The sequence below is a fragment of the Oreochromis aureus genome, linkage group 12 (assembly GCF_013358895.1).
Source record: "Oreochromis aureus strain Israel breed Guangdong linkage group 12, ZZ_aureus, whole genome shotgun sequence".
NCBI lineage: Eukaryota > Metazoa > Chordata > Actinopteri > Cichliformes > Cichlidae > Oreochromis > Oreochromis aureus.
The window spans coordinates 3,866,414-3,888,772 of record NC_052953.1 but is presented as its reverse complement, the minus strand read 5'-3'; the positions used below and the strand labels follow the sequence as shown (position 1 = coordinate 3,888,772).

General features: G+C 40.2%; 1 protein-coding gene across 1 annotated transcript in view; it reads left to right on the top strand.

Annotated features, from left to right (window-relative positions):
* Positions 1 to 22,359, top strand: part of LOC116333366 (protein unc-13 homolog B-like) — a 191,228-nt gene that overhangs the window by 135,474 nt on the left and 33,395 nt on the right. Inside the window, exons 22-28 of the mRNA XM_039620820.1 lie at positions 7,347 to 7,415; positions 7,921 to 8,010; positions 16,785 to 16,925; positions 17,702 to 17,943; positions 19,036 to 19,121; positions 21,256 to 21,382; positions 21,899 to 21,995. Coding sequence (XP_039476754.1) covers positions 7,347 to 7,415; positions 7,921 to 8,010; positions 16,785 to 16,925; positions 17,702 to 17,943; positions 19,036 to 19,121; positions 21,256 to 21,382; positions 21,899 to 21,995 — 852 coding nt within the window. The remainder of the gene's footprint in view (positions 1 to 7,346; positions 7,416 to 7,920; positions 8,011 to 16,784; positions 16,926 to 17,701; positions 17,944 to 19,035; positions 19,122 to 21,255; positions 21,383 to 21,898; positions 21,996 to 22,359) is intronic.

Genomic DNA, 22,359 nt, shown 5'->3' with positions numbered 1-22,359 from the left:
TCAACACAATGACATCACAGGGAAGGTCAAACGAGACACACTGAAACAGACTCTTCACAATAAAACAGGAAACATATTGAGATGCAGACATGAAACACGACAGATTGAAACAAGCCGACTTAACATGATGAACTAACAAAGGAAACATAAACACAGGGGTGATAACAAAAGGGGGTCTAAGAAACAATGAACTATAATGGCAACCTAAGCATAATAGAAATGAGCGTAGATAACCTAATGAACTTAAACATAAACCATCAACATCAAAATATATTAAAACTCAAAAGGCTGGGTCACATGACCCAGGATCGTGACATGCTGGTGACCTTTGCCTTGAATGAACGATCCTTTCGCCCCATCATGTTTCCAAAGTCACTGCTGAATATCCAGTTATGGTTAGTATATCTAGATTTATAATATATATTTAAAGGATAGAGATGCATTTATTAATGAGTCGCGTCTTCCTGAAATCATTAAGAGTCGCTGTGTTTAATTATTTGCATCGACTTGATCTCTGTTTATTTATTTTCTTTCTTTTTTTGTAGTTTTAGACTGAACCACAATCATCACTAACTTTAATTTTTTGGTGTTTTTTCTCTCTTTATAAACCATCTGCTTGGTGACACTCGTGTCTTTTGCCCTCTTTTCATCTTCTGGAGCTTTTTGTTGTATTACTGCCATAATCTGCCCTCTGTAATGCTGCTGTGCTTCCTCTAAGATACGCGGCATTATTTACCTCCACCTTCCGTTTCCTGGGATTTTATTGCTTTTATTTATTTATTTATTTATTTATTTAAATGTTTAGCCAGTCCAAAAGCACCTGTTGCCATGGCAATGAAGCGCTTTTCTGATTTGTACGACTTCACTTTAGCCTTTCCATTCGATACAAAGAAAGCAAAAAAGAGGAAGTGCTCTGGGAACTACATGTTGTCAGACCCCCTCAGGCCCGTTCACTCATCTTTGAAACATAATCCACGGGCCAGACGTCGTTGCCTCCGTCTTCTCGTTCCTATTTTCTCTATCCGATCCTGCCTCCGTCTGGAAACAGATACCATCGTATTGATCTGTTCCTCCCGTTTTCTTCTGCCCTTCCTAATTCATCTCTGAAATCATGTCATCAGCTGATAGTGTTAATGCCATTGTTGAGAAGCGCAGGTGTGTGGCTGTGCCCTTGAGTGTGTGTGTGTGTGTGTGTGTGTGTGTGTGTGTGTGTGTGTTGACTGGAACAAATATCTACAGACATGCTGGTGCCTCACACCTCCCACCTGTTTCTTGCGGGTGAAGCTGCACATTCTGTCAATGAGAACAGGATTCACTGGATTTTTTGTTTGCTCGCTTTCACATAGACCTACTTTCCTGGGGAACAATTACTGAGCATCTACAGTTTGCTCCTTTTTGGCTTTGCCCCCCAAGCTGTTATACATCTTCACATCTGGGATCTCGCCGGTCGTCAGCCCGTAAAGTTGAAGATGCTGTGAATATCTTGTTTGACAAGTAGTTTAATCAGAAAAAAGAAACTCTAAGCAGCGGCAGCAAACTTGATGAGCAATTCCTGCTCTTTAAAAGCGCCTTTTGCAGTGGAGTAGGTCACAGGAAATTGATTAGGTTCATGTAAGTTGAGTGTAAAGTGTTTTATCTGCAAATTTATTTGATAATGGCAAAAGTTACATTCGCTCCTCTGAAGTGGTTCTTTCATGAGGGGGAGCTGATTTTTCTGAGTCATTTTGGGGCCGTTTTAGACCCTCAGTGTGGCTGAATGTGTGGCTGAGTGGGAGCAGAAGCACTGTGAAGGTAGATGTCAGCAAAGTGTGTTAGAAATGGGCTTAAAATACAGCAGTCTATATAACAGTAGTTTTCCTGGAAGAACTACTGTTAAGTATCTGTTTCATGGGTCAGAAAAAAAAAGTTATTAATATTTCATTTTAGTGAGTAAACATAAACAGGGCAATATTTGTGAACTTTAAAAATACCATTAAATGTGGTCTATTTTGTCATGAACCAGATGTAAATAATTAATTTTCATTCGCTCCTGTTTATTGAGAGCCATCTTTTGAGCGCACTGTAGGGGAATTGCAGCCGACTGGCTGAAGGTGAAGAAGCTCTCTGTGGATTGGCTCTGCTGTTAGTGTCTACTTATTGAGGAAAAAGGAAAACTACTTGAATATGTTGGTTTTATTAGTAAGACTTGATTGTGCAAAAGTTACTTACAATATGCGAACAAATAAAACTGATTTCTTACAGGGAAACGTCCTGTGAGATAATCCTTTCACAGTTTTTGAACAGGATGTGACTTCCTGTGTGTTTGTTTGTGTTATTAAACCAAAGTCATATAGCTGCAAAGATAAATGCCCAAAGGGAAAAATAAAACAGTAACACAGGAAAAACAAAATGTTGTCAATCAGGTCCAGCCATGTCAACAAATGTCCCAGCTTTTCATCATTGCAGGGCCTTTTTCAGTTTTCCTCTGCAACTCTTAAGACAGAAGTAAAGTGCAGTGGAAGCCTCCATTATATCTGAAAATGGTGACTGGTGGAGCTTTAACAGCGTGATACAGAGTAGTCTGTACATGGGTCGTCAGGTTGTCTAGGGTTAAATAAGCCTGAGAGCGTGTCTGGCAGTCGAATCATTCATGGTTTGTTACCAACTTCTGTTTGGCTTGTAGACTTATTGAAGTGTTTTTCTGCTTTGGGCAACAGTCTTTCCACGACCAGAGCAATACAAGCACTTTCCTTCTAAGATAATTTGATGTCATCTGCCTGCAGCAACTTGTTTAAGGTGCCTTTTATTGGCTTGTGGTGAGTGTGCACCTGCTCCACATGGAAAAAGCAGAAGCTGTGGTGCTGAAAGCAGCTCGCAGCGGTTTTCATTAATGTGTGGGGAAATTTCAGAAGGAAGAAACAAGGATGTGATTTGGGTTCATATATAGATAACACTGAGATAGATAACTCTGTTTAACCCCATTAGCAACTAAGCCATAAAGTTACCAAAAATAATGTTTTTACACGAAACTTTCTCAGACCTCCCAAGATTCGGTCGGAGGCAGAAGAATGACACCGTCTGCTGGTCAGGACGAAAAAGGGTTCAGTAGATAGAATAGAATAGAATAGAATATTGATCCCAAAGAGGAAGTTTATTTCTGGTTTAAAAGTTCCAAGCAGTACAGCCACCACATACATGCACAGCACAACAAACCACAATCTGAGCAATGCTAAAAATCGTACATCAAAATCAACATCAGTGTATTAACTGTAAAAGTATAACTGTTATGCTGCACTCAGTGACCTCCTCAGTACAGAGAACTGATTGAACAAGGCGCAGAAAGCTCTTTATCTTCTAACAGAAGGTAACGTTCATATTGTGAGTACAGTACAGAATCCGCCTCGTTGTAACACTTACTGTTAATAAAGAAAGTCAGGACTGTGATGGACTTTGTGGCCTGTGATTTTCATGGCTGTCAGCAACCTTAATCTCACTGTTACTGAGAGATTTCTATACCGTGCTGTTATTCCATATCTGATTACACAGAAGTGTAATTTCTTTTATTTATTTAACATTTATTTAACCAGGAAGTCCTTTGAGGTTAACGTCTCTTTTTCAAGGAAAACTTCCCCAAGAAGTCACACCATGACAGTGTTACAAGTTAAAAATTAAATATGACATCTGCATTTAAAATAAATAATAAAATAAATAAGCAAAAACATGAGAACTCAAAGTAAAAGCAAAGCATCTCCAGCTGAGCAGCACCACCTGAGTGTCCCACAGGACCCCAGAACAAGACTAGCAATAATAATGATCTAAGAAAAAACAGATTCACCAAATATAGCTCAATACATTTTCAGTCATAATACAAATTACAGGAAAACCTTAATATCACAGTGGCTAACACGGCCATCTTCCAAGAATATCGAATACAATGCAAATGTATTACGTATATGTATCATATGTGTACGTTTGTTTTCATCAGAAAAAGATGTGACAGCAGCAGAGGACAGGAAGGGGTTAACCTGCCCCTCAGCATGTGGGGAGGAGGTACAATAACAAGGAGTTCATTATAATCATTACCAAGAGAGGACGAGCGGCTGTGCAAGTGTGGTGGGGAGGACAAAGATGGTTTTGCTCTGGGGAAGGACACAGTGGGGACAGTGGGATGTTTTAAAGGTCAAAACTAATGTTTGTCCTTTTTTTATGCTTTTTAGGTTAAAAGTGTTTCTGGGGTTTCACAGTTTGCATGTTCATCACTTTAAGTTAAGGTTCTAAGCTGGTTACAGCTGTACGAGAAGGTTGTGTGCAGAGATCAGTGGTGGCTTGGATAGCTTAGTGTTTCTATAGACTGGCTACAATACACAGAGACAGAAACCTGCTGGGGTTTTATTTGTTTTTGTTAAAATGTTGAAATATTAGAATTCCCTCACCAAAACAGTGGGACGGTCTTCTCAGAGAGGCTTTTAGTGAACCTGACCTCAGAGTAAGGCTCCGACACAGTTGAGAGGTCAGGTTCAGTAACTTGAATTAGTTGAGGTGAAGCCTGGCAGATGGCTGCTGCCTCCTCTGTGATTATGATCTGTCAGCAGAAGCAGCCACTACCTAATGGCAAAATTAGCTTTAGGGACCAACCTATTAACGTGTTCATCTCTTCTGTAAAGTTCCCATAGCCTCCCATTTCAAAATGGGAGGCTATGGGAACTGACTCATCTGTGGAAATCTGTGGAAATAGCCTCAAGGACCTGATGCATTTGGCACTTTTTGGTTTAATTTTCTGTGCTTGCTTTCAGCAGATTTAATCCATCAGTCCTTCCATTTGCTTTTATTTATCCAGGGCCGGGTCACAGGGCAACAACCTAAGCAGAGAAGCCCAGACCTCCTTCCCCTCAGACACATCCTGCAGCTTATCCAGGGGAGCACCAATATAATAAAACTCCAAAATCTAATCATCATAAGGATTACTATAAGCAGATATCATTAATGTGCACCGCAGCGAGGCAGTGGTTCTTAACTCGAGCCTTACCTTCCCTGGTTGAGGCTCCAGCACCCTGGCAACCATGGCTTTAAAAGATGATTTGAATAGCGTCCGACTGATCGCTGACCTTATGTTAAATTAGAGAAAAATCTATTTTGGAGAAACAAAATGCGCTCTTGTGGGTTCAGTATTTGGTATCTTAATTAGGTTATTTTAATAGTATTGCACAGATAAATGAATGCATCCAAGTTTCCCCAGCAAATAACTGTATTTACAGCAGCGGGAGGGTCTGTGTGGGAATGACTAAAAACAATGTTCCTGGTAATGAAGGGATGTGTCATATGGCTCAGTGGCGTGGTTTTAAAAGTAGACGGCAGTAGAGCTCTTTGGTCCAGGGGGAAAAAAAGTTACAAAAAAAATGTTTATTTCACAGAGTTTTGGATAGTAAAAATAAATAATATTAGCAGGCTGAAGCTTTTTAAGTCAGATTTGATCTTGGGTATGTAGTTGTACTAGTTAGTGGATTTCCCTCCTCCCTCTCCTTCATCTTCTCTCCTTCATCACCAAACTTGTCTTCTTACTTTCTTAACAGTGACTCACAAAGCTGCACCACACTCTGTATCTGTCTCTGTTTCAAACATAGTCATTAACTGTTTTCGTTGTTCCTGCTATCAGTACGCACAGACAGTCACATTTTTTAATTGCTGATTTGTGCCAGTTATTGTTGGCCATTGTCCATCGTTGCACCCCAGGATTAAAACAAAGGGAAACCCTTTGCAGTATGTTAACAATTCAGCTGTTATGCAAACATGAGGGTTTACTTTTCTTAGGACACGAAACACTGAGAATTATTACACATTCACAATGCACCCATTTTAGTATCCACCTCTGTCCTTACCTGTTAGATAAATGTTTTGGTTTTTTAATAATTTGTAATGACTAACAAGAAACCCTGCACTTCCTTCTTCTGCCCCCTCATTTTCTCTCGATTAAACTCAATATTTTCACCTCCTCAGTTTATCAGCCACGTCGTGACTCCCAGCACAGCAGAGGACTCTGTCCCTCTCCCAGTTTCAAGTTGCTTTATTGCTTTTCCATGTAAATATCTCTGGTGCCAAAGCATATGAAGGAAGATAGTGGGGAAAAAATTAAAAATAAGCATTGGGGATGCCTGTACTGGCTGACTGGCCATTGATCACAGGCTGGTTTGATTCCTGGCTGTTCCTGTCCAGATGTCTTCCTGTATTTAACTAAGATGCAGAGCACCAAAGAGCTCAGCTAAACACTAATGGTTTTATTTTGTAAATTCTACTCTTGGTTGATTCGGTAAGATCTAATAACAGAACAATCCTCCAGAACGCACTGTAGTCCACAGCAGGGGTGGAACATATGTCTTGAGTAGCTGTCTGATATGCAAAACAAGAGAAATAACAGATGCATCTGTTTAAGTGCAGCCAAACAAACTCACCTGTGAGAATTTAATGTGAAACTTTCTCCAAACAAAGTTCAAAAATCTCAGGAAACAGGAAAATGAAAATATGCACTTTCACCATCCCAGGAATTCTGCCTCACGTTGCATGCATTGCTCCCTGAGTGGTAACTACACATTGCGAATAAGTTTACACTCAGTAATCTCCTACATTGTATCTGATGATCTGTAAATTCCTTTTCCTGCTCTCGTCACCAGGTGAAAAACTCTGCCTGTAGTTCTGATTCTGCTCAAGAATCTCATAGGATGATCACAAACAAGTTCTGCGTGTACTCTCAGGCTGCACAGGAAGTCTTATATTTATGTACTTATACTGCTTATACTGTACATCTCAAGTATTTTCATCAAGAGAGGAAAAAGTCCCTGAATGGTTGTTGTTATGGTTAGCTGTGGCTCATTAGGTAGAGCAGCGTTGTCCATTAATTGATGGGTGAGTGGTATGATCCCTGGCTCCTGCAGTACAGGAGCTACATATGGATCATCCATGAATATGTGAATATGTATGTGAACAAGGTTTTTAAAAATGGTAAAATGTTTTTATTAAAAAGCCTAATATAAATGCCAATCAATTTTTGTATCCAAGTTTTTTCCTCGATTCAGCAGAGGTCATAAAGTACAAAGTAAAGTACCAGAAAGTGCAAAACCAGCTTTCCAACTTGCAAATATATTCGTGCAGCTCACTTTGTATTTTGCACATGTATAGAAAAAAGCACATTTCCTTTGTGACACTTTTGTGAGACGCATCATTCTTTTATCTCCACATCTCTTCTTTTTCTGCTTTCAAATTCCGTATACAGTATGTTCAGTAGACACACACAGACTGAGGACATTCATGTCTGTCTTCCTCACTGTTTGACAAAAGTACAAGAATCTGAGCTTTCTCCTTCTTTTTCCCAACAGAAAGACCGTTTTGTGAAGCTCCTGGATCAGCTGCACAACTCCCTGCGTATCGATCTCTCCATGTACAGAGTGAGTCGGAGCTTCCAGCTGCTGATAATAGTTTCTTAACTGCAAACAGAGAATACGGCTTCAATGAATCTCAGGAGATTTTGTATTTTCAGTCATTCACAAGATAGCACATGGTAGAGGGCAGAAGTCAAACTAGACTACACGGACTACTTACTACATATTTTACCCCCTTCTGCTGTAAGGCAGTTTCCTTATTTCCTGCCATTTACCTGCTCTAAATAATAACAATAAAAAAATCACCCAGTTTTTGTCCATTTTCTTAATTTTAAGTTTATTCTGGACCTACAGAAATATGTGAATATAGCATTGGTTTCCATTTGTAGCCAAACGTTTTGCTTGTTATACAATTAAAAGTTGAGTGCTTGAGTCAATGAATGTTACAGTTTCATCACCATTAGTAACAAGAGTTACAGAATATAAGAGCCTAGAAGAGCCTGACCTAAATAGGCTGATACTTTTTGGAAGAAACATAATTAACCAAGTGTTCGTGTGTGTTTATGTGCAGAATAATTTCCCAGCCAGCAGCAAGGCTCGCCTCAGTGACCTCAAATCTACTGTGGATCTTCTCACCAGCATCACTTTCTTCAGGATGAAGGTAGAATCAAAAATCAGCTCATAGCATATAATCACTAATATCATAGCACTAGAACCAAACAGATACATACAACACTGCTGTTATATTATAAGGTTACATACCTTTGATGATAAAGTATTGCCTCAAATGTCAGTATTAAATGTATTTTATTTTATTTTATTTTTATTTTATGATTTTAGCGTGTTTATAGAGTTTATGTAAATGGACGGATGGATAAATAGATGTTTTTGATACACTTTATATGAAATATACATTCTTTTTTTCCCTTTTTAAATCAGGTTGGTAGGGTTGCTGTTGGATTAGGAGTAGCTGCACTGTAGTGCAGCATGTGACAATTAAAAGCTATACTTTAGCTGTTAGCGGTGGCTCATGGGCAAAGTAGCTAATTATTTTACTTGAATCTCTCCCTTCCAATTATGTCCTTCCATCTATTTTCTTATCGTGTTAATTACACCTTCCTCTGTCTCTTCCTCGCTCTCTTGTTGGGACTGCTGTCCCTCCTCCTACACTTCTCTGTGGCTAGTGCTAGAAACAGCAAGGGCCTTATATTAGTTCTTCCTGTTACTACGGTGCAGCTGCTAACATTTTGGTTAATTTCACACATTTTGCTGCATCTATTTTTCTTCTTTTTTCTCTTAGCTTTCCACTTTGACTTTTTTCCCCACTTTTGTTTTTCCATCTGTGTGAACCACTTCTTCACATTAAACTCTGTTCTACACGTTGCATGAGCACGCAGGGAAGGTCAGGGGAGGGGCTGGTTGCATTTAGACATTTGATTGAGTGGTCTGTCAGTGTTTATAGAGCTGGTGCACAGTGGCCTTTCAAGTCGGCCTGTAGCCTGTATGATAATATCGACAAAGAAAAAACATTAACCCATCGGCCCAATGGGGAGATCTCTAGTATGTCAGATTACCAGTACAGCCCTGCACACAGTTGGTATTCAGTGTTGCAGGTTTTAAAAACTGCCGCTAGTTATATTTTATTTATGCTACAGTGGCATTATATAAAACAGTGGTTAAAGACTGCAGCATGACCAAAATTATTGAAATTGCATGAAATAAACCTGCAATCTTGTTAGCTTTGAAATTGTTGCTTCAAAGGCAAGGGCCAGATCTGTGACTACTCACAGTCAGACAGCGATAGAATCATAAAAGGGCAGAATCAGTCTGCTGTCAACCTGCTATCAGTTTGCTGTCAGTCTGCTGACAGTCTGCTGTCACTGCTATCAGTCTGCTTGCAGTCTGCTGTCAGTCTGCTATAAGGTCTGCTGTCAGTCTGCTGTCACTGCTATCAGTCTGCTTGCGGTCTGCTGTCAGTCTGCTATAAGGTCTGCTGTCAGTCTGCTGTCAGTCTGCTATAAGGTCTGCTGTCAGTCTGCTTACAGTCTGCTGTCAGTCTGCTATAAGGTCTGCTGTCAGTCTGCTGTCACTGCTATCAGTCTGCTACCAGTCTGCTGTCAGTCTGCTAGCAGTCTGCTGTCAGTCTGCTTACAGTCTGCTGTCAGTCTGCTGTCAGTCTGCTTACAGTCTGCTGTCAGTCTGCTTACAGTCTGCTGTCAGTCTGCTTACAGTCTGCTTACAGTCTGCTGTCAGTGCTATCAACCTGCTTAAAGTCTGCCATCAGTCTGCTATCAGTCTGCTTACAGTCTGCTTACAGTCTGCTGTCAGTGCTATCAACCTGCTTTCAGTCTGCTTACAGTCTGCTGTCAGTCTGCTGTCAGTCTGCTGTCAGTCTGCCTACAGTCTGCTATCAGTCTGCTTACAGTCTGCTGTCAGTGCTATCATCCTGCTTACAGTCTGCCATCAGTCTGCTTATAGTCTGCTTATAGTCTGCTTACAGTCTGCCATCAGTCTGCTTATAGTCTGCCTACAGTCTGCCATCAGTCTGCTTATAGTCTGCTTACAGTCTGCTATCAACCTGCTTAAAGTCTGCCATCAGTCTGCTTATAGTCTGCTTACAGTCTGCTGTCAATCTGTTATCATTCTGCTGTCAGTCTGCTGTCAACCTGCTTAAAGTCTGCCATCAGTCTGCTTATAGTCTGCTTACAGTCTGCTTACAGTCTGCCATCAGTCTGCTTATAGTCTGCTTACAGTCTGCTATCAACCTGCTTAAAGTCTGCCATCAGTCTGCTTACAGTCTGCTTACAGTCTGCTGTCAGTCTGTTATCATTCTGCTTACAGTCTGCTATCAACCTGCTTAAAGTCTGCCATCAGTCTGCTTATAGTCTGCTTACAGTCTGCCATCAGTCTGCTTATAGTCTGCTATCAACCTGCTTAAAGTCTGCCATCAGTCTGCTTACAGTCTGCTTACAGTCTGCTGTCAGTCTGTTATCATTCTGCTTACAGTCTGCTATCAACCTGCTTAAAGTCTGCCATCAGTCTGCTTACAGTCTGCTGTCAGTCTGTTATCATTCTGCTGTCAGTCTGCTGTCAACCTGCTGTCAACCTGCTTAAAGTCTGCCATCAGTCTGCTTATAGTCTGCTTACAGTCTGCCATCAGTCTGCCATCAGTCTGCTTATAGTCTGCTTACAGTCTGCCATCAGTCTGCTTATAGTCTGCTTACAGTCTGCTATCAACCTGCTTAAAGTCTGCCATCAGTCTGCTTACAGTCTGCTTACAGTCTGCCATCAGTCTGCTTATAGTCTGCTTACAGTCTGCCATCAGTCTGCTTATAGTCTGCTTACAGTCTGCTATCAACCTGCTTAAAGTCTGCCATCAGTCTGCTTACAGTCTGCTTACAGTCTGCCATCAGTCTGCTTATAGTCTGCTTACAGTCTGCCATCAGTCTGCTTATAGTCTGCTTACAGTCTGCTATCAACCTGCTTAAAGTCTGCCATCAGTCTGCTTATAGTCTGCTTACAGTCTGCTATCAACCTGCTTATAGTCTGCCATCAGTCTGCTTATAGTCTGCTTACAGTCTGCTATCAACCTGCTTAAAGTCTGCCATCAGTCTGCTTATAGTCTGCTATCAACCTGCTTAAAGTCTGCCATCAGTCTGCTTACAGTCTGCTTACAGTCTGCTGTCAGTCTGCTTATAGTCTGCTTACAGTCTGCTATCAACCTGCTTAAAGTCTGCCATCAGTCTGCTTACAGTCTGCTTACAGTCTGCTGTCAGTCTGTTATCATTCTGCTGTCAGTCTGCTGTCAACCTGCTGTCAACCTGCTTAAAGTCTGCCATCAGTCTGCTTATAGTCTGCTTACAGTCTGCTTACAGTCTGCCATCAGTCTGCTTATAGTCTGCTTACAGTCTGCCATCAGTCTGCTTATAGTCTGCTTACAGTCTGCTATCAACCTGCTTAAAGTCTGCCATCAGTCTGCTTACAGTCTGCTTACAGTCTGCTTACAGTCTGCTGTCAGTCTGTTATCATTCTGCTGTCAGTCTGCTGTCAACCTGCTGTCAACCTGCTTAAAGTCTGCCATCAGTCTGCTTATAGTCTGCTTACAGTCTGCTTACAGTCTGCCATCAGTCTGCTTATAGTCTGCTTACAGTCTGCCATCAGTCTGCTTATAGTCTGCTTACAGTCTGCTATCAACCTGCTTAAAGTCTGCCATCAGTCTGCTTACAGTCTGCTTACAGTCTGCTGTCAGTCTGTTATCATTCTGCTTACAGTCTGCTATCAACCTGCTTAAAGTCTGCCATCAGTCTGCTTACAGTCTGCTTACAGTCTGCCATCAGTCTGCTTATAGTCTGCTTACAGTCTGCCATCAGTCTGCTTATAGTCTGCTTACAGTCTGCTATCAACCTGCTTAAAGTCTGCCATCAGTCTGCTTACAGTCTGCTTACAGTCTGCTTACAGTCTGCCATCAGTCTGCTTATAGTCTGCTTACAGTCTGCCATCAGTCTGCTTATAGTCTGCTTACAGTCTGCTATCAACCTGCTTAAAGTCTGCCATCAGTCTGCTTATAGTCTGCTTACAGTCTGCTATCAACCTGCTTATAGTCTGCCATCAGTCTGCTTATAGTCTGCTTACAGTCTGCTATCAACCTGCTTAAAGTCTGCCATCAGTCTGCTTATAGTCTGCTTACAGTCTGCCATCAGTCTGCTTATAGTCTGCTATCAACCTGCTTAAAGTCTGCCATCAGTCTGCTTACAGTCTGCTTACAGTCTGCTGTCAGTCTGTTATCATTCTGCTTACAGTCTGCTATCAACCTGCTTAAAGTCTGCCATCAGTCTGCTTACAGTCTGCTTACAGTCTGCTGTCAGTCTGTTATCATTCTGCTGTCAGTCTGCTGTCAACCTGCTGTCAACCTGCTTAAAGTCTGCCTACAGTCTGCTTATAGTCTGCTTACAGTCTGCTTACAGTCTGCCATCAGTCTGCTTACAGTCTGCTTACAGTCTGCTGTCAGTCTGTTATCATTCTGCTTACAGTCTGCTATCAACCTGCTTAAAGTCTGCCATCAGTCTGCTTATAGTCTGCTTACAGTCTGCCATCAGTCTGCTTATAGTCTGCTATCAACCTGCTTAAAGTCTGCCATCAGTCTGCTTACAGTCTGCTTACAGTCTGCTGTCAGTCTGTTATCATTCTGCTTACAGTCTGCTATCAACCTGCTTAAAGTCTGCCATCAGTCTGCTTACAGTCTGCTTACAGTCTGCTGTCAGTCTGTTGTCATTCTGCTGTCAGTCTGCTGTCAACCTGCTGTCAACCTGCTTAAAGTCTGCCATCAGTCTGCTTATAGTCTGCTTACAGTCTGCTTACAGTCTGCCATCAGTCTGCTTATAGTCTGCTTACAGTCTGCTATCAACCTGCTTAAAGTCTGCCATCAGTCTGCTTACAGTCTGCTTACAGTCTGCTGTCAGTCTGTTATCATTCTGCTTACAGTCTGCTATCAACCTGCTTAAAGTCTGCCATCAGTCTGCTTACAGTCTGCTTACAGTCTGCCATCAGTCTGCTTATAGTCTGCTTACAGTCTGCCATCAGTCTGCTTATAGTCTGCTTACAGTCTGCTATCAACCTGCTTAAAGTCTGCCATCAGTCTGCTTACAGTCTGCTTACAGTCTGCCATCAGTCTGCTTATAGTCTGCTTACAGTCTGCCATCAGTCTGCTTATAGTCTGCTTACAGTCTGCTATCAACCTGCTTAAAGTCTGCCATCAGTCTGCTTATAGTCTGCTTACAGTCTGCTATCAACCTGCTTATAGTCTGCCATCAGTCTGCTTATAGTCTGCTTACAGTCTGCTATCAACCTGCTTAAAGTCTGCCATCAGTCTGCTTATAGTCTGCTTACAGTCTGCCATCAGTCTGCTTATAGTCTGCTATCAACCTGCTTAAAGTCTGCCATCAGTCTGCTTACAGTCTGCTTACAGTCTGCTGTCAGTCTGTTATCATTCTGCTTACAGTCTGCTATCAACCTGCTTAAAGTCTGCCATCAGTCTGCTTACAGTCTGCTGTCAGTCTGTTATCATTCTGCTGTCAGTCTGCTGTCAACCTGCTGTCAACCTGCTTAAAGTCTGCCATCAGTCTGCTTATAGTCTGCTTACAGTCTGCTTACAGTCTGCTTACAGTCTGCTTACAGTCTGCCATCAGTCTGCTTATAGTCTGCTTACAGTCTGCCATCAGTCTGCTTATAGTCTGCTTACAGTCTGCTATCAACCTGCTTAAAGTCTGCCATCAGTCTGCTTACAGTCTGCTTACAGTCTGCTGTCAGTCTGTTATCATTCTGCTGTCAGTCTGCTGTCAACCTGCTGTCAACCTGCTTAAAGTCTGCCATCAGTCTGCTTATAGTCTGCTTACAGTCTGCTTACAGTCTGCTATCAGTCTGCTTATAGTCTGCTTACAGTCTGCCATCAGTCTGCTTATAGTCTGCTTACAGTCTGCTATCAACCTGCTTAAAGTCTGCCATCAGTCTGCCTACAGTCTGCTTACAGTCTGCTGTCAGTCTGTTATCATTCTGCTTACAGTCTGCTATCAACCTGCTTAAAGTCTGCCATCAGTCTGCTTACAGTCTGCTTACAGTCTGCCATCAGTCTGCTTATAGTCTGCTTACAGTCTGCCATCAGTCTGCCTATAGTCTGCTTACAGTCTGCTATCAACCTGCTTAAAGTCTGCCATCAGTCTGCTTACAGTCTGCTTACAGTCTGCCATCAGTCTGCTTATAGTCTGCTTACAGTCTGCCATCAGTCTGCTTATAGTCTGCTTACAGTCTGCTATCAACCTGCTTAAAGTCTGCCATCAGTCTGCTTATAGTCTGCTTACAGTCTGCTATCAACCTGCTTATAGTCTGCCATCAGTCTGCTTATAGTCTGCTTACAGTCTGCTATCAACCTGCTTAAAGTCTGCCATCAGTCTGCTTATAGTCTGCTTACAGTCTGCCATCAGTCTGCTTATAGTCTGCTATCAACCTGCTTAAAGTCTGCCATCAGTCTGCTTACAGTCTGCTTACAGTCTGCTGTCAGTCTGTTATCATTCTGCTTACAGTCTGCTATCAACCTGCTTAAAGTCTGCCATCAGTCTGCTTACAGTCTGCTGTCAGTCTGTTATCATTCTGCTGTCAGTCTGCTGTCAACCTGCTGTCAACCTGCTTAAAGTCTGCCATCAGTCTGCTTATAGTCTGCTTACAGTCTGCTTACAGTCTGCCATCAGTCTGCTTATAGTCTGCTTACAGTCTGCCATCAGTCTGCTTATAGTCTGCTTACAGTCTGCTATCAACCTGCTTAAAGTCTGCCATCAGTCTGCTTACAGTCTGCTTACAGTCTGCTGTCAGTCTGTTATCATTCTGCTTACAGTCTGCTATCAACCTGCTTAAAGTCTGCCATCAGTCTGCTTACAGTCTGCTTACAGTCTGCCATCAGTCTGCTTATAGTCTGCTTACAGTCTGCCATCAGTCTGCTTATAGTCTGCTTACAGTCTGCTATCAACCTGCTTAAAGTCTGCCATCAGTCTGCTTACAGTCTGCTTACAGTCTGCCATCAGTCTGCTTATAGTCTGCTTACAGTCTGCCATCAGTCTGCTTATAGTCTGCTTACAGTCTGCTATCAACCTGCTTAAAGTCTGCCATCAGTCTGCTTATAGTCTGCTTACAGTCTGCTATCAACCTGCTTAAAGTCTGCCATCAGTCTGCTTACAGTCTGCCATCAGTCTGCTTATAGTCTGCTTACAGTCTGCCATCAGTCTGCTTATAGTCTGCTTACAGTCTGCTATCAACCTGCTTAAAGTCTGCCATCAGTCTGCTTATAGTCTGCTTACAGTCTGCCATCAGTCTGCTATCAACCTGCTTACAGTCTGCTATCAGTCTGTTATCAGTCTGCTAATTGAATAGGATCAAATTAGCAACTAAATGCAATCTGTTTGTGATAGTAAAGTCATTCACTGTGATACATTAGTAAAAAATTGGAACTTTGTTGCCACATTAACTTTTTACATTCAAGCAGCACCTCATAGAAAGAGAAATTCACAATTCCCCATGCGATGGTTGTGCACAACCACACAATTGAAATTCTTTGTTAGCTGGCTGCTGCTCTAGTCCTTCTGGGTTTAAATGACAGATGCTGCGAGTGGAGCTGGTTTAAGTGCAGAGGCCAACAAAATGGACCATCTGTTGTGACCACACGGGGGGAATGAGGTTTCTTCTTGTAGTTTGTTGAGTTATTATAATACGTATTATTTTATTTTTTATTGTTTTTTCTGAGTAGAATTCTATTTAGTTGATCTCTTTTATGGGCCCACTTAATTCTTAAAAGAACTTACTTTAATTCCGTGATTGTGTATTTTTGACACAACCGTTTGTCTTTTTTGGGCGTATAATACAACCCATATTTTGAAGATTACACCTGTGCCTGCACGTTTTTGGCTGCTTGGTCCTTGATACTCCAACAAATAGTGACGTATTTGCTGCAGGACATTAATTTAACTCCAAGATGACTTTTTTCAGCTCTCTGTTCTCCTTTCACGTTGCCAGTCAGCTGTGGCATTGTTACAAATACACATATTTATGTGAATATTAATGTAAATAATACAAAATAAGATAAAAAGAAATTGACCAAGATGAATGTATAGATCTTTTATAGAGCATCTCTTTGCAAAGTTAATGTGTTTGATACAACAGGGCATTCAGATCATGACTCTGATTGCTAAAGCTGCTGGACAGGACAGGTGGGGAAAAAAATCAAATAAATAAATTTAAGAGCAGCTGTTTGCAAACACTCGTCAGTGTGTCTGAGACTGATTGAAGTCAAAGTCAGAATGTGATTGTTTGAAAAAAGGTTACCCCCCACCAGGCAATCAGAAGTGTTCAACAAGATGATCACTGCAACTACTTTCAATCAGTTGCCGAATGCAAAAAAAATTCAGTGCAATCACAGGGCAGATTTTTGTTTTCTTCTTTTTATTCCTTTTTCCTAGCATTACTGCAATGTGACTTATCCATTAAAAAAAGTACATGAGTTTTACAGTAGCATAAAAAAGTACAAATATGTAGCCTTAGACATAATAATATAGCATTATATTAGTAGATTTATAGCATTAAAATAACTAATATGGAGTACAAAGTATGTATAACATTTTGCAAAAATAATCATGTAGATAAAACGTGTTTGATGGAAAATAATTTGAGGGGAGACAAAATTTAAAGCATTGGTAAATGAAAGAAAAGAATTTAAAATACAGTAACAATGTATACTATACAGAAACACTGCACTGCCACCCCACGTCCCCTCTCTGGAGATTATAACGTCCTGCTTTTTATCAGACAAATTTATATTCTAGATTAATAACATGATAACGTTCATATTCACCCACTGTGTTCTGTCTTCCCACTCCAATGCCCGGTCTCACACAGGTCTTGGAACTGCAGAGTCCTCCCCGTGCAGCCAACGTGGTGCGGGATTGCGTCAAGGCCTGCCTGAACTCCACCTACGAGTATATCTTTAACAACTGTCTGGAGCTTTTCAACCGCCAGTTTCAACCTGCTGTCCAAGCAGTGAGTGGCTAAGTATCGACATGTTTTAAGCTTCCACAACAGATCAATAGATCTTCTGGGAAATTTGCAAATGTTTGACTGAGAGAAGTGATACTACATCAGTATTTCCCATCAGCTAAAACCAAACCCTAAACAATATGTCTGTTAGAGTGATAGAAAGCAGTAGTTTGCTCTCTATCACTATCCAGTGTTGTAGTATGCAACAGTGTCATGTTACAAAGATTTATGAGTTACTTTTCATGTAACTACAGTGGTTTCTCCCTATTCTGTGGTTGATTTAACAATATTTAAATCAAGCAAACACCAGATTTAACTCTCAGTTTTTACATCAACTCCTCAAATTGCAATATTAATCACATTAATCTGCACTGCAGCCTGGTTTAAGTGATGCTCTAATGAACCCCTGTATCTGTAGCAGCCAAAGAATTATTTCCAGAACAAGGGATATTTTTAACCTTGCCAAGAAAGATTTGTGTATTAGTGTGTCTAAAGTCATTAAACCATTCGAGTTCTGGAATAAATTAAAAATATGTATTAATGGTGTCATTTTCAGCTTCATGGAGTGTGCAAAATCTTATCACATAAATATGGAGGAAGAACATTTTTTAAAATGTGTCATTTTAGCAAAATAGAGAAAAAAATGATAAATTATTCATCGAAATTTCAACTGTCGAGCAAACTTCTGAACTTGTTTTGTGCTTCTGTGTAGAACTGAAACATGTCATATCAGGCAAGTCAATTCTTCCTTTATTTCATATTCTTTTTCACGTATGCAGCCTGAGCCAGACAAGAAAAAGAAGAAGAAGAAGGAAAAAGCAGAGGGTCAGGAAGCTGAAGATGATGATGAAGAGGAGGAGGATGAAGAAGAAGAGGAGGAAGAGGAGGAGAAGAAAGAGGAGAGTCAACCGGAAGAGCAGGGCCCAAGCATCCAGAATCTGGACTTTTGGCCTAAACTCATCACACTCATTGTGTCCATCATTGAGGAGGATAAGAACTCGTACACACCCATCATTAACCAGTCAGTGTTTTTCTTTTATCTTCTATATTCTAAGTCTGGGAAATGTGTTGTTGCATGTCAAAAGTTGTCTTCAGGGAGCAGAACTATCAAGTGTATTATATTTTTGAACTTTGTGGGGAGAACTATTTTACAATTATTTGTATTTTATATCATTTACCATTTCATGAACTTCAGATATTCAGATGTTCAAATATATTGGTATATATATCTATTGTAATTAATTTTTAAAGACATATAGCACATTTCAGTCATACATAAGCTCATTGTGCTTAACACAGAAGATAAAAACATAAGAACCTGTGTAGGTTTTGCAATGCCTCAAGGCAGTGAAAACAGCTAAATACTTCTTTTTTTTTAAAGACTGTTTACTACAAAAGCATAGAAATATAAAAGATCAACTAGGAGCTAAAGGTGGTAGGTATTATTTACTAAAAAAATAAATAACACTTTTATTGTTGAACAAACTGTGTGATCCATGGAGGTGCTAGATAAAAACACAAAAGCTTTGTACATTGCAATAGAATCTTTTCTTTTGTTATAAATAATCTTTTTATTTTTATTTATTCAGCTATTTTTACTGCCATAAGACATTGCAAAACCAGGACAAGTCCCAGGTAAATCTACTTCTGGTTTTCTATAGATCAAGGGAAGTAACATTAAAAAAAACAATATGGCCAGGGTTGAACCAGAGCTTTTGATCAATAAGGTTTAATAGTTAACAACATAAAACACAACAGCTTTTAAAAACTAGACAGTGGGATATGTGGGTGCTACAAAACTCAAAAAACTAATTTTTGGTCAGTTGTTAGCTTAGAGGATTAGAGCTTAACACAGATATTGTGTTCAAGTTGAGATATTAAATAATGTCCTGGATAAACCCCCAATCGTGTAATGTTTGGGCTCAGTGGAAGAATAAGGAAAGTAACAACAGCCAATCAGATGATCAAGACTGAAGTTTAAAGGGTAACATTTAACAACATTTCCAAAAATCCTTCAGATTCCAGTTACACTGGAAGGGAAAGGGGTTGCAGTGACCCCCATTACTTGCAGAGTAACGAGTATTTTTACTGTCTTACTTCTTTATTCCTCCAGGTTTCCTCAAGAGCTCAATGTGGGTAAAGTCAGCGCAGAGGTCATGTGGATGCTCTTCGCTCAGGACATGAAATATGCCCTAGAGGGTAAGACTATATCTTTGCATACTTGGACAGTATATGTGTATGCATATATATGTGTGTGTGCGTGTGTGTGTGTGTGTGTGTGTATATGACAGAGACATCGCTGAGAAACCAACTCCTCCTTCTTCCCTTCTGCATTCACACTGTCTTTTCTTCAATCCATCATCTCTTCCAGTTTTGGATAAGATTGACCACTACCACTGGAAAAATGGTGAGATTAGAGATAAAAATATGGAGAAACAGTCAGAAAAGTCAGTAATCAGGATTCCAGAATAGGGTTAAACACCTCCTGAGAAAGTAGACTTTAGTAACAAATTTGACTGGTGACAAGTTTTCAACCCTTCTGTTTTGTGCGTAGTGTACTTTCCAGCTCCTCTAGTATTTTTCTTCTAACAAGTTTTTCTGAAGCCATTCTCATCTCAGTTATTGCTGCCACAAACTTGCTTCTCTTTCAGTTTCAATTCTTATTGCTTTTGTCATATTTCTGTTGCCATCTCAGCTCCGGCTACATTTCGTATCCGCAAAGTTGACTTCTACGCTGGTAAGAGTGTGTGTGTGTGTGTGATGAGTGTGCATGTACTCATTTCTTTTGTCTTCAATAGTTTCCTAAGGGTTTTTTTTTTGCCCCAGTAAAACTTATTTAACTGCATTTATCTTTTACTTAATTAAATTAGAACAAACATTCTCCCTTTATTCTATCCATGTGTTTACATCCTTCTTCATAAATGATGCAGATGTTGTTTCTCTGTATAATTTATCATTTTTATTTAGGAGTGAGTCAGTAATGGAGAAAAACGAGTGCATCAACTTGCAATCACGAAAACCAAACGTAGTGGACGTATTTTAGTAACACATGTGTAGCAGTCTGAGTATTGGAGTATTGTTTAATGGTAAAAAGTGTTGATATGAAAAAAGCAGGCATCTCCACGTTCAACCCAGTTACCTCAAAAACAGCTTATAACAGTCTATAATACTGGTATAATTATTAATGTTCTTCAACATGTTATCAAATGATCTGTAGAGTAATGAGTGTGAGGACTGAGGATCTTAATGAGAAATGTGTGTTTCTGACGTCGGTTATATTGAGAATTATGCCGAGAATCTAAGACGAGTGGTGTGCAAGCTTACAGTCATCTGAACCTGCAGCTTCACTCACCAACAACTCACCTTTACGTTGTTAACGTCCAGCTGACTGGTTCATTTCTACAGGGTATATTTGGACATACCAGGAAGATATCTTAACATGAACAAGCTCTCATTGGTTGTACACTGTGTGGTTATTGGAGTAGATTTCATTACATTGTATAGATGGCCATAACATGGCTCCAAATGTATGACACATGTATTACACTTTCCCCAAGTGGGCTAACAACATGTTTTATTATTTACAATTTAAGCTTCTTATTAGAAGTCACAGACTGGAAACAGGATGCAGTTATTGTATATCGTGTGGTGGATGTAGCTGAGGAGGCAGAGCAGCTCATCTACTAATGGAGGTTCAGTCCCTGGTGGATCTAGTCTGGATGCCCAAAGCTGCTCTCCTGTGTGTTCACAGGAGGCTGAATGTTAGATGGAAAGCTCACAGGTAGAAAAAGCTAACTTGAGTATACAGTGGAAGTAGAATACACTTCTGGAGCTGTTCTATTTCTTTGACTCTTTCACTTTTTTCAAGTGTTTATTTACTTTAAATGGTGATTCTACAAACAAAGTACAAAATGAAATTAGTGTTTGAAACCACAGTTTTTAGTCTTTTGCTGTTTTTGGTTGGTTAATTTCATACAAATGACAATTGGATTATGATGGATTATAGTGCTGCTTTTAAAAGTACATTGTCCCCAAAGACTGCTTTAGAATATGTAACGAACTTCATGGAAACCTCGAAGGATTTTATCTCTGCTTAAGATTAAGAATCTATGATGTATTTAAGGAAGCGCAGTAAGGGTCCACATTTTTATTTCTGGCTCCTTCACAACAGACTTCACACTCTTCACTTCACTCTTTAAAAAAATCTTTAAAGGTATTCAGAATAAATAAAAGATTCTTGGATGAGTTTAGTTAGTCATTTATCAAAATCCTCACCGAGAGAGATTTTAAACCTGTGTTTACTTTTGCTGTTGTGGCTGTTGTTTTTTTGCAGAACATGAGAAGCATAAGCTCTGTAAGACTGCTGACTACATGAACCTGCACTTTAAGGTCAAGTGGCTGTACAACGAGTACGTTCAGGACCTGCCTGCCTTCAAAGACGCTGTGCCAGAATACCCTGCGTGAGACCATGTTTTCTCTCTCTCATTATTTCTCCTTCAGACAAAGGAGAGCTCTTCTTGATTGATTTTTCTGACTTTCCAATTAGATTTGGTGTGATGTTGCATACCAAACACACACTCGAAGCATTTCTCTCTGGGTTTTGACACTAGAAATATGGAGGACAGAATAATAACATTAGCTAGAAGAGTTCTCAGCAAGCACATTTTTTTCCCAAGGCCTTTGCTCTGTTTCACAGTTTAGATAACCAAAATTCAATAGGTTCACGGAGAAATCACCTTTTAATACAAAGGCACAAGATGTTTTTACACTTAAATATTTCTATTCTACAAACTATAACATGTGGATGTAAAATATAAAAGGCCAAACAAATCAGGTAAATTAGAACTGTAATGAAAGGAATTTTGGAAAGATGAGCTTTGAAAACGTTTTCAATCTGCAAACGTTCCAATTTTTCAGGCTGTCAAAGAGAAGATTAAACTTTGTTTAGCTTTGTCTGTTTCCTATTATTCCTTCAGATGGTTTCTCCAGTTTGTCCTTGCCTGGCTCGCTGAGAACGAGGAGGTATCCATGGAGTTTATGCATGGAGCGCTGGAGAGAGACAAGAGAGAAGGGGTGAGTCAGAGACTCGGGAGAAATTATTCTGTTTGCTGAAAGTTGTCATGTCATCGTGAGCAAAAACAAAAGTGTCACAGACTCCTTTGAATAAGCAACAAGTTTATCGTCAGAGTTTTCTGTTAGAGACTGAATGAAGATGTACGCAGGGAAGAGGAGGTAGTGATCGGTCAAACACAGGATTTTACTCCAGAAGAGTTCATTTCATGTCATGTTTGAAGAAATCTTTGGGGTGGGGGTGGTGGAGTATCAGCAGGCTGGCTGTGATGGGCTGAGCTGGTTAAAATGTTCATTGATTATGTAAACATAAACCATGATTTTTGTCAATGTTAAAAGCTTAATTTTTGACTTTTTATTAAGTGGA